Source organism: Mastomys coucha, unplaced genomic scaffold (assembly GCF_008632895.1).
Source record: "Mastomys coucha isolate ucsf_1 unplaced genomic scaffold, UCSF_Mcou_1 pScaffold21, whole genome shotgun sequence".
Lineage (NCBI taxonomy): Eukaryota > Metazoa > Chordata > Mammalia > Rodentia > Muridae > Mastomys > Mastomys coucha.
In genome coordinates, this window is record NW_022196904.1 from 88,711,706 (window position 1) to 88,724,305 (window position 12,600).

At 40.6% G+C, this 12,600-nt stretch overlaps 1 protein-coding gene across 1 annotated transcript in view; it reads right to left on the reverse strand.

The window, feature by feature from the left end:
* Positions 1–3,358: 3,358 nt before the first annotated feature.
* Positions 3,359–12,600, reverse strand: part of Spcs2 (signal peptidase complex subunit 2) — an 18,168-nt gene continuing 8,926 nt past the window's right edge. The window contains exons 2-5 of the mRNA XM_031387513.1: positions 11,320–11,403; positions 10,642–10,802; positions 6,772–6,906; positions 3,359–4,238 (exon numbers count right to left, since the gene is read on the reverse strand). Of these exons, the coding sequence (XP_031243373.1) occupies positions 4,052–4,238; positions 6,772–6,906; positions 10,642–10,802; positions 11,320–11,403 (567 nt within the window). The 3' untranslated portion in view covers positions 3,359–4,051. The remainder of the gene's footprint in view (positions 4,239–6,771; positions 6,907–10,641; positions 10,803–11,319; positions 11,404–12,600) is intronic.

Consider the following 12,600-nt stretch of genomic DNA (forward strand, 5'->3'; position numbering starts at 1 on the left):
CGTGGTGTGAATCAGCTAAGATGGCCAAAATCTCGGCAGATGGACTCCAGCTAGAGTTTAACAACTGCTTAGCAGAGAGAGAGAGAGAGAGAGAGAGAGAGAGAGAGAGAGAGAGAGAGAGAGAGAGAGAGAGAGAGAGAGAGGAGAAGGAAGAGGAGGAGGAGGAGGAGGAGGAGGAAAGCAAGAGAAGAGAACAAAGAGCAGAGAGGAGAGAGAGGGGAACAAAGAGCAAGAGAGAGTAAGAGAGAGTGAAAGAGGGAAGAGCAAGAGAGCAAGAGTAAGAGTAAGAGGGGAGAAAAGTAAGAGGAAGAGTAGGAACGTAAGAGAGAAAGTAAGAGTGAGAGAGAAAGTAAGAGTAAGAGAACAAGAGGAGAAGAGTGAGAGGAAGAGGAAGTGAGGGAGGCCCAGACTGGCCAGCCCGCGGCATTTGAGTACTCTGAACTTCTGTATAATAAAGATGGCTCAGGCTATTCGGGGCCACTTGCTTGCTCAAGTGGTCAGAGTCCTTTCTTTCACTGACTCCATATCTCCATTCCGAGTTACTGAACTCACCAGACAAGGACTCCAGCAACATTAACAACAGAAATTTGCAAATAATGATCTTTTTCTTCTTTAGCGGTTCTTTCTGCTTGAGAAGACTTAAATTCACCTGAGGAAAGTGTGAAAAGCTGAAAAACAGGATGTGATGGGTACCAGCTTCCAGGAGGAAAGGGCACTGAGACCTACAGGGTCAGAAGCAGCCACACGGCATCCACAACAGATGCAGTGAGCAAGCATTCCACAAAAGTGGGTCAACAGCCAGTTCTCAGGAGGTGCTCTGCAGCCTCACAGTGCCAGTGGAGCCAGAGCCTGAAGGGTGTTTCTGGTCTGTGTGACTGACAATTGTCTACAACTGGTTGGGCTGGTTAACTGTTTCTTCAACATATCTAAACTCCTTAAACTGGCTGCAGTCCAAGTCTTTAAGTGGATTTACTGGAACCTATTTTTTTTGTTTGTTTGTTTGTTTTTCGAGACGGGGTTTCTCTGTATAGCCCTGGCTGTCCTGGAACTCACTCTGTAGACCAGGCTGGCCTCGAACTCAGAAATCCACCTGCCTCTGTCTCCCAAGTGCTGGGATTAAAGGCATGCACCACCACTGCCTGGCTACTGGAACCTACTTTTTAATGAGAGATGTTTTATGTTGACCATAATCTCATGGGGACACTTTTTTTTTTAAAAGATTTATTTATCATCATAAATAAGCATGTGTAAGTAGCTGTCTTCAGACACACCAGAAGAAGGTATCAGACCTCTTTACAGATGGTTGTGAGCCACCATGTGGTGGCTGGGATTTGAACTCAGGACCTTCAGAAGAGCAGTCAGGGCTCTTATCCATTAATCCATGTCTCCAGCCCCATGGGGACACTTTCTAACCCTCTTAATGAAGTGACTTAACCTAGAGAAGGAGTGGGGTTTGCTCAAGCTCACCATTAAAATAAAGCTATTGAAAAATCAAGTCTCTTACTGTAACAACCAAAGGATCTATTTTTTTCTCCTCTTAACAACATTCCTTTTGAGATAGTGAGATACTAGAGAGAAAAAGATCACCTATTAACCTATTATCTATTGATAAGGGAAGTTAAATTAAAATCAAGTGATATTATAGTTATAATTAGTTTGCCTATGGGGAGTAACTATAAAGTACTATACCATGAAAACAAATTTAAAAGCCACAATGACATGTGCATATAGTACAAGCTGCTACAATGCTGAGGTAGGAGAGTCACTTGTGTGCAGGAGTTTAAGACCAGTCTTGACAACATACTGAGAACCCTATCTTGAAACAAAGGAAAAGAATGTACCAGCATAGTTGGAATGTTTATTTAAAAGGGGGAAGGGAGGAATATAGAAATCTGTTTGGAGAGCTGGAGGTCTAGCTCAGTGTTAGGACATTTGCCTAACATGTTCAAACCCAACCCAAGGTTCTATTTGTACAGACATAACGCAAAGGTAGAGTAGGTGTTGAGTAACCACAGCCTCCTCTCCAGCCCTGGAATCTCCCGTCTAACAGTAGTGACTGTCCCTGGGCCAGGGTCATTATCTCATCAAATCCTTTCAAAACTTTTAAGTGGGTCACAGAATTTGAATCTTTACCCTGTGTGTACATGCCTATGTGCCCAGTCAGACGACTGAGGATGACCTAGAATGTCAGTCTATGTACATGTGGAGGCCAGTGGTTGACAGCACACGTCTTCCTCCATCTCTATATATCCTGATTTTTGAGACTGGGGCTTTTACTTCACCAGAGCTTGCAAATTCAGCCAGACTGGCTGCCAGCAAGATCCTAGCCTCTGCCTTGTCCTTTTTCCCCAACACAAGGGTTAAATGTGTTTCACCACGCGTGGCTTCTAAGTGGGTTCTAGGGATCCAAATTCAGATGCCGCTGCTTGCAGACCAAGCATTTCACCCACCCGGTCATTTCCCCAGCCCTGGATTTTAGGCTAGCTGGCCAGCATGCTAGAGGCCATCCTGCATCCACATCGTCAGCACTGGGATTACAGCTGTACCACTTGGCTTCTTTTTACATGCATGCTCAGGGCCAAACTCAGGATCCTATGGTTGCACGTGAGCACTTTATTAAATGAGCCATCTTTTCAGCTCTGCACTGTTACTTTTACAAGAAGGGGTGGGGGCAGCACTAGAAGCTCAAGGACCTCTGACTTACCGAAGGATTATAGGAAGGCTTATAGAATCCAAGCCTTCAACATCTGGCCAGTGTGGCCTCACTGTGTAGTGATAGACAGGACAACATTCCTGATGCTCTCTGGATGCTTTCATATAGGGAATATAATTTGGGGTATTAGACTTGGACTCCTGAAAGTGACCAGTTCTCTGACCAAGTTGAGAAAATGCTGGAAAAGATACTTTTTTTTTCTGTCTCTGGAGGAACAGAGAACATCTGGAGACAGATTACTTAGATTTAAGTTTCCATTCTGGAACCATCTGGTGGACTGTCAACTTTCATGCCTTAGCTTCCTCGTATGTGAGGACAACAGTGCCTGCCTGAGGACTGCTGTGGGTGAGCTTCAGCAAGCCAATGCATGTGACATGCCCAGAGTCAAGTGTCCCTGCTATCACTAGAACTAAGAGTCCCTGGCTCCAGGTTCTCACGGGCCTGCGGACAGTGAGCCAGCCTAGAAGGGACTCCACCCAAGGAAAGTACAGCTGTGCTGTTCCTTCTTTCAAGACTAGTACTCCACATTTTCACATCTTCTTTCATTTATTGAAAAAAATTTTAGAAAATGGCAGTTAATAAAGGGCACAAACAAATCAACAGGAACATATGAGTGGAAAACAGAGAATATAAAACGAAAAATACCACTGGCTTCTTTAATTGGTTAAGAGCACAAAATGTAACAGGCAGGTCTATTTTAAACAAATTAAAAAGCTATTTTGCATTTTTTTAAAAAATAATTCTCCCCAAGTCAAATATATATATATATACACCCACAAAAATGGTGTGTAAAGGAAAGCTGTCATACTTAATAAGTTGTACCCTGGATTTAAGGAAATAGTTGCTGATGCAGGGGTCAAAACAAAGTCAGCAACAACTTAACAATACCCACTCCCCAAGACAGGGCCTGGCTCTACAGCCCAGGATGGCCTCAAACTCAATCTCCCTTCCTCAGCCTTTAGAGTGCTGGGGTTCTAGGTGAACACTACTGTGCCCCAGCAAGGTTAGTAGTTCTTAAGTACTGAGCATCAAACATTGCATGGCACAAAGCTATACTGTATAAAGTACTATTAAGCACAAAAGAAAAAGTATGCTTAGCTTTTATAAAATGCTTCTTAAGGAAAGCAACAGAAAACCATTCAGCAGACCAAGACAGCTACAGCTAGCCATCAAAGATACAACTTTGCATATCTGTACTAGGAAATTCTATTTACCCAGGGTGGATCAAACAGGGGCATCTTTAATTATTTCTCACTTGACCAAGCTTAAGCTTTCTGTCTCTTCCCCTACCCACCAGTAATTCATATGATCCAGCAGAAGGAGAGCTTTTAGAATTGACTATTTTATTTTTCTTTCTGTGGCAAGACTGTCATGGAGCCTGGATATTTCAGGTTCATATGCATCCATGACCAATGTCCCGCTGTGGTCAAAGAACTTAGCAATGGACTTGGTGAACTCGGCTTCCCGCTGCTGCTTTGTCCTCCCACTGATGAAAGTCAACTTCAGGGTGTACTTGTCATCAAACCTAGGGATCAGGACAAAGAGAAAAAAATCAAAAACCAAACAGACTGGGAAACTGAGGAGCTCTTAGGGTGGGAAGACAATAATGGAACACATGATAGAACAGGGGTATTGAGGGGGGAGGCAGCAGAAAGGACGCAAGGAGCTGAGGGTGAAGGACCAATGACAGCACACATATGAAATGCCCAATAAATGCACCACTTTGAGTGCTAACTTTAACAACACAGACTCAAGCAGTAACAATTCCTCAGCAAGTGTTTCTGAAAGGAAGAGATAAGCTAGGCAATGTTGACATAGGAACTAGCCCACCACACTCTCTCACCGAGAATGAGAGAGAGAGAGGGAGAGAGAGAGAGAGAGAGAGAGAGAGAGAGAGACAGAGAGACAGAGACAGAGACAGAGCAACCAACCGACCAACCGACCCCACTCACAGGTCTCCTGAAGATACAAATTCTGATGTCTCCTTACAAATACTGATTTCCCTTCCCTTCCCTGGTCTAACTGCTGAGCCCTAATGAAGATAAGAACACCAGGCTACCCAAGAAAAGTATCCCATGTGGAGGTACCAGAAAGTATAGAGGCCTGAGGTGAGAACATGCCTAGGATGTCTGAGGAACATAAAAAGAACAGCAGAGGAGGGTGTATTTGTACATGCATGTGGAGTACATACCACACATATAAGGACTGCTAATCTGTCCTCAGAACTTAGCCTTTTTTCTGAACAGTTTACAGATCACTTGCTTTTCCAGCTCTGCTGGCAATGACTTCAAGCAGAGAAAGAACCTCCCAGGGTCCACCAGAAGTGAGAGTTAGTAATATTAGAGCTGGCAGGCTAGAGGAACAGTGGAGTCCAAATAATCTGGACTTGTTAGGAATTTAACTGCCACTTACCCAGAGAGGAAAACTAGGGGAAGAGCAGGCAGAACAATGGGGAACAGAGGTGACCTTTGGACATGCTCACTCTGCGATGCCCATTAGGTCCAGTATCAGACAGGAAGCAGGATATAGCTACAGTTCCGAGAAAAGGTTTAGGATAAAAATGTAGATTTGGACATCTTTCTATAGGCAACCTGTGTCTCCTGGTTATAGACAGCTCTCACAAATGTTCAGGTGAAGAGTAAGCTATGGGAGATTTTGTAGGTGACCAACAATACCTTGGAGGCCACAGCTATAGCTAAGGCTTGGTTCATTTCAATCACTCACACAATTGTTTTCATTTATTTTTAATTTCTTATGTGTGGTTGTTCTGTTTGTATGTATGTCTATGTACTATTTGTGTGCCTAGTGCCTGTTGGAGGTTTGAGTGAGAATGTCCCTCACAGGCATATGTATCTAAACACTCAAGTCTCCAGCTGGTGGCACTATTTGAGGCGGTTTAGAAGACATGGTCTTGTTGGATAAAATATGTCATTAAGGATGGACTCTTAAAGAGTTTAAAGACTTGCACCATTTCTAGTTTTGCTCTTTTGTGTTTCTGGCTCAAGAACTGAATTTTGAGCTTGCTCCTCCAGCCACCATTATGCCTGTTGCCATGCCTCCCTGCTCTGATGGCAATGGAAACATAAGCTCAAATAAACCCTTCCTCTGTAAGTTGCCCTGGTCTTGGTGTTTTATCAAAACAGTAGAAAAGAGACTGATGCTTTTATACAAGAAGCGCGGCATGTGTATTTGCTATAGTCATTGACATTTGATCTTCCTAACAACTCTATGGAGTTATTTCTTTTTTTTAACTCAACAAAAGTCACTTTACAAAATTTACCAAAGGCCACGAATTAAAAACAAACACACTGGAACATGGGTTCAGGTCTGGGTATCACTGAGCACATGTGTGTACTACCACAGTTCAGAAGACTGGATTGTGGTTGAGTTGTACAGAGCACCACTCCAGAGATGCTTGAACACATTCAGAATGAAGTCAGAGGACACAGATGCTAAACAGAGGATCCTTAAAGATAACTAACCTCACACCTTGGATCTATTTTTAAAAGATCTATTTTATGTGTATATGTGTTTGCCTATATGAGTTTGTGTATAACGTACATGTAAAAGACAAAAGATCTGCCCTTCACCCGCCTAAAAAAAACAAACCAAACCAAACCAAACCAACCAACCAAACAAACAAACAAAAAAACCCAAAAAACAAAAAACCAAAAAAAAAAAACTAGAAGAGGATGTGGGATCCCATGGAACTCAAGTTACAGTTAGTTGTAAGCCACTGTGGATGCTAGAAACCATACCCAGGTCCTCTGTGAGAACAGTAAGCACTCCTAACCTCTGGGTCATCCTTCCACCCCAACCTTTGACCTTTGCTAACTGGCCACAAGGAAAAAGACAATCATTCTCCAGTCTTCCAAAGTATAAAGAACCTTAGAACTTCTATGCTGGGGGAAACCTACTAGCTCATCCGTCCCCTTTCATTTTACATGACTAGCATTATGCTCTGCATAGAGCAGATACAGTACACTGGGAATCATGACAATGCCCAGAGCAAACACGCCAGCCCTTAAGCAACTCTAAGAACTAAGGATGGGCTTTACCTTTTGAGGCTGGAGGACAGCTGCCAGATATCATCAGGATCCATTCCTGTAGGGTCTTTTCTGTGGGCCACAAGAAAGATGCTCTTCTCTTTATATGAGGTATAAATGGTCAGAATCCCCATCATCACAAAATAGGTTCGAATAACGTTAAGGGAAAATATACAAATATGAAAACAGAACAGAAGTAACAACAAATCACACACAAGAGTCACAAAAATGTTCTTGACCATCTTAAATAATTTTTATCTTACCACTAAAGCACTGAAAACTTAGGTATTTACTCTTTACCCTTGTATTTATATACCTAAAAACACAAGGCTCTCTCTGGTTAGTTCTCTAGACACCTCAAAAAGGAGACAAACCGTACAGGACAGATGGGCTTTCTCATCTTTTATACTAAAGGACAACAGGTCTAAGACTAGCCCGTTGTCTAGTTTTTCAAAATTTTGTTATAACTTGTGCTTATTTCTCAACTAAAAAAAAAAAAAAAAAAAAAAAAAAAAAAGACCAGAGGCTGGAAAGATAGCACTGGCTACTCTTTCAGGGAGCCTGGGTTTGAATCCACTCATATAGCAACTAACTACATTCTATAGCTCTAGTTCCAACAGTGGTGAAACCTCCTCTGTCTCCCTCAGGCACCAAGCTTGAATGTGGCACACAGACATACATGCAGGCAAAATATCCATACACGTAAAAATAAAAAATTTTTTTAAATTAAAAATAAATTTAAAAATAAGGAAAGAAAGAAAAGCTGGGCACGGTGGCTCACGCCTTTAATCCCAGCACTTCCAAGGCAGAGGCAGGTGAAGCTCTAATTTTGAGGCCAGCCTGGTCTACAGAGTAGACCAGGATAGCCAGGGCTACACAGAGAAACCCTCTCTCAAAAAACAAAAACAAAACAAACAACCCCGTTCCCAAAATATCTATCACACTAGATTTGACTATATTGAACCACTGTCAGAGTGACTTCAGATTAGTCTTCTGTGAGAGCAGTTACGCTTGGTGTGCATGTGTACATGCAGACATATGACTACACTGGTTAACTCTACATTCAACTGTTAGCACGTTGTGTGGAGTGTTCAAATTTTATCAACTAAAGAGGCAGAAAGTACAGTGCAAAGGACATAGACTTTGGAATTAAAAGTCTTGGATTTGCATTTCAGCATTTAATAAATTTCTTCCCCACCTATCCTCATGTCTACAGTGAGAATACTAAACTTTTAGAATTGTCGTGAAGTGCAGTGGTACACACCTATAATTTCAACACTTGGGAGGCTAAGTCAGGACTATTGCAAGTTTAAGGCTAGTGTACTGAGATTCTGTCTCAAATAAACTAGATTTGTCATGGGGTTTCTATATATAACTATGTAGCACACAGTAGTTATTTATAATGGTAGTCACTAGCACTATATATAGAACATGAACTTAGGACCATGATTTGCTTTATACAAATGTAACTGAAATACTATCAAAGTAGTTCTTTTGGAGACTGTATAGTAAGGTTGCTGTCATTGTTTTGAGAATAGTCTCTAGAACTTAGGATCTATTCTTTTACATTGTTTCAATAGTGAAAACTTCAGACTAGGATAATTAATCAAACTGAAGAGTCAAAGATTACTTGTTGACAAGTCCAGGAACCATCTACTACTAAAACTATTTTTAATCAAGTGCTTTACTAAGATGGCTTGCTACTCACCTCTGATAGAGTAAATGTGTGTGTGCTCATGTAAGGTATGTGCACATTAGTGTGAGCACCTGTGGAAGCCCAAAGACTGTGTCAAGCCCCCTGGAGCTGCAATTACAGATGGCTAGAAGCCCCCTGACATGGGTTCTGGGAATAAAACTCCAGTCTACTGCAAGTACACCAACTCTTAACTACTGCACTCTCTCCAACCTCAGGAAAGTAATGTCTTTATATATAATTAGTTAGTGGTAGAGTTCCACAGAGCAATGTGAATTTATACCTGTACTTTCTTAGATTTTTACATTTATTTATTTGGGGCAACATATGGACGGAAGTACGTCAAGGTGTGTGCAGGAGTCGGTTCTCTCCCTTCACTCTGGATACCAGCAAATGCCTTCACCTTCAGAGCCATCTTGATGGACCCCCCCGTAAAACAGTTATATACAGATAAACTAAGGAACAGGAAATAGGAGTGGGGGACTACAAAGAAATCATTACTACAGAATGCATATAAATTTTACAATTAAAATAAAAGTTCTTTCCATTGCATATCTTAAGAAAAAATGTTTATCATAAAAAGGAGAGACAAAATTCAACTAACAATAGGATTTTGTTAACTATGAATTAAAAATACATGCAATACACTAAACTTCCAAACACTATAGATTAATTAGCCTAGCCTACCTTCAATGTGCTCAGAACATTTACATCAGCTAGCAATTGGGCAAATTCATCTAATAAAAAGCCTACTACATAACAGCATGTTATCTGATGTAATTTATTGAGTTTTATATTCAAAATGAGAACCACAACGGTTGGGTAAATATTCTTTCATACCATTATAAAGTAGAGAAATCTTAAGCTAAACTCTTGAATTTGGGGACTGTCTATATTATATATCAAATATACTATAATGTCCTGCCTAATTTTTTTTCTTTTATAATTGTGTGGGGTATATGCATGTGTATGTTTACCTGGATATATATATATATATATATGTATGTATGGGTACACAGAGACATGTACATATGGAAGCCAGGGGTTGACACTAAGCATCTTTCTATACCACTCTCCACCTAATTTTTTGAGACCGGGCCTCTCAGTGCAGCAACCTGGAGCTCACTGACTCAGAAGCGTGGCTGGCTAGATGGCCCTACCTTCAGCTCCTCAGCACCAACCGGGATTACAAACCTATGCTACCATGGCCAACTTTTTATGTGGGTGCTGGAGTTCTAAACCCAGGTCTCTGTGCTGTGTAGAAAACATCTTAGCAACTGGATTGGGGCTGGAGAGATGGCTCAGCTGTTAAGAGCACTGACTGCTCTTCCAGAGGTCCTGAGTTCAATTCCCAGCAACCACATGGTGGCTCACAACCATCCATAATAGGATCTGATGCCCTCTTCTGGAGTGTCTGAAGACAGCTACAGTGTACTTACATATAATAAATAAATAAATCTTTTAAAAAACAACAACAACTGGCGATCATCTCCCTGTCCTCTTTTTTTTTTCCCAGTTTTTAAATGACACAGGTTTTACCAAGTAGCCCTAGCTGGCCTGAAATTCATAAATCATCCTGACTCAGCCTTCTGAGAGCTAGAATTACAAGTGTATGTGACCATGCCCAGAATCCCATTCATTTTTACAAATCTAAATAGGTATTAATTACATTTTTTCCTCTAGCACAAGATCACAAAACACCTTGGATTTCAAACTCATGTCGTGTAGCCCAGAAGGGGTCTTCAATTTCACTGAAACACAGGGCCACACCCCACAGCTCATGCTCAAGACCTCCCTGGCCAGCTCCTCAGCTTCAAAGAAAAGTAGGAAACAAATTCAAATTTCTATAATCCAAAGCTTTTCTACTAATAGTCTAGAATAAATGGATTAAAGCAACCCAGTCTAGGTAGAAAGTCTAACAGGTTAAAAGAGCTGGATCTCACTACCACTGTGTGACAGGAGTTTTGGTGTTCCTATTAGTTAATAACTAAATACATTACAGATAAAGTAACCTTATTAAATATAAACTATCAATGATGTAACATGAATTTACAGGCACAACTTTAATGTTAATTCTAATATTAGCAAGCTCTAAAATCAAAGCTTTATATTTTGAAAGCAAAGATGACTTAATGGTAGATGTTTTTGAACTGTTACTAAAAAGCAAACCATAACATTGAAAAGGATATGATATGACGCACAAAGCCAAAACTGGCTTGGACTCTGGAAAGGGATGCATGTAATCCCAAATCAAAGCCACTATGGCAAAGAAGCAGGAGATGGTACAGATGGTGAGGCGACCGTCAATAAGACCAAAGTTCTCCACATACTTGTACTTTTCCAGGAGTACCTAGTGAGAAGTGGGATGTAAGGTCAGAACGATGTTTTCTTCCTAGGGCTTGTGTTTACTGGTTCCCATCTAAAGTCATGTCATGAACACAGTTCTCTTCAACTAGCACCTTACCACTCTACACAAAGAAGATTCAAACCCTCTTTAAAGAACACTCCCCTGTGGGGGGTAGGGGGGAGAAACACTTAACAAGTCCTTAGTTTTAAAATTCTCAACTTTTCCCATAGGACACAGCTAACATTTTTCCCTTTGCAAATGGGCTCACCATAGATGAATGTGCTGTCTTCCCAAGTCTATGTGCTCTATGCTAACTAATCTCAGACAATGAGTTACCAATTTTCTTGATATCTCAACATTCGTGTTATAACCCACTTCCTACTACTTATTCTGTAGTAATTTTAGAAGCCCCTTTTAGCTTATTTTCCAACTGTGAAAACTATGGCCATTCAAGGAAGAGAAGAAAAAGGAGGCACATCTACAGGCTGAAAGCATGCTCTCATGTTTTCACAAGAAGTACCTTTTTGGCAGAATCATCCAGAGAGTTTTTCACAGCTGATCCATCCCACTTATCAATTTTTACAGGCTTATCATCAATCTTCCACTGCAAAGCAAACAGAAAAGTTGTACATCAAAAAACATGGCACCTAACAAAGTAGAATGAGCTACTTTCTTCAGACTGATAAGTATATGAACACTTATCCTTTGTTTTCTGATAGGAAGGTTAAGCACTACACTCAGATGGGTGTATGGACTCTCATAAGGATGGTGTCCATGCAGAAAACTCAAATCCTACAAGCCTAGAACCAGAACACATGCATGTGCTATGTGAACTCATATAGCCTGCCCCCTTTTTACCCACAGATGAATACAGAAAAAAAGCTGCCTTTGTTCATCCTAACGGATTATAAGCACAAAATTTGTAAAATACAAAGGAACTATGGACCCTAACAAATAGGGAAGGCCTTCTTTAAAACGTCTGTGGACAATTTGCATGCTTCATTAGCATATTGTAACACAAGATAGCAAACTCAGTACAATCTGCTAAAAATATCAATTCTTCTATTATAAACCAAGTGTCCCAGTGTGCTTTCTGTTGCTGTGACTGAATATAACAACCAACAACTCTGGTTGGAAAACAGGGGTAGGATGTAGCTCAGAGGCAGTGCTTGCCTGGTATGCATGAGGCCCTGGGTTAGATCACTAACAGGTAATTCTATTCAAATTCATTTGGCTTGAAGAATATATTTTTCTATTGAAAGACAGAAAACATTTCCATCTTATCAACCTTTTTAAAAAGCTGTGATTCTATACACACTAATATACAAATAAGAAAGCATGAAGTCTGTTCAGAGGAAAAAATATAAATGAAATGTTACATATGTATGTGTAAAAATTGCATTTATATGCTTGCATGCATGTATCTAAGCATTTATGTATGTGTGTACATTTGCACACATACCTGCCCCCAGGTCCCCTAGAACTGGAGTCACAGGTAGTTGGGAGTCAGTTGATACAGTGCTGGAAACCAACTTGGATCTTCAGCCAGAACAGCAAATATTCCTAACCACTGAGCCATCTCTCCCACCCCTAAATTGGTTTTATTTAAAGCCATTATAAATCAAATCGTTTCCCATCAGTGTCTCTTAGAAAAACAAAATTTTCAATTATTCATAGAAGCATTTTGTAATATTGATTCTCACAATCTGCCAACCTACTAATCAAACATGACACCTAATTTTAAAAATTATGTATTGAACTAAGAAGAAAAGGACAACCTTTTTTTTTTTTTTTTTTTTTT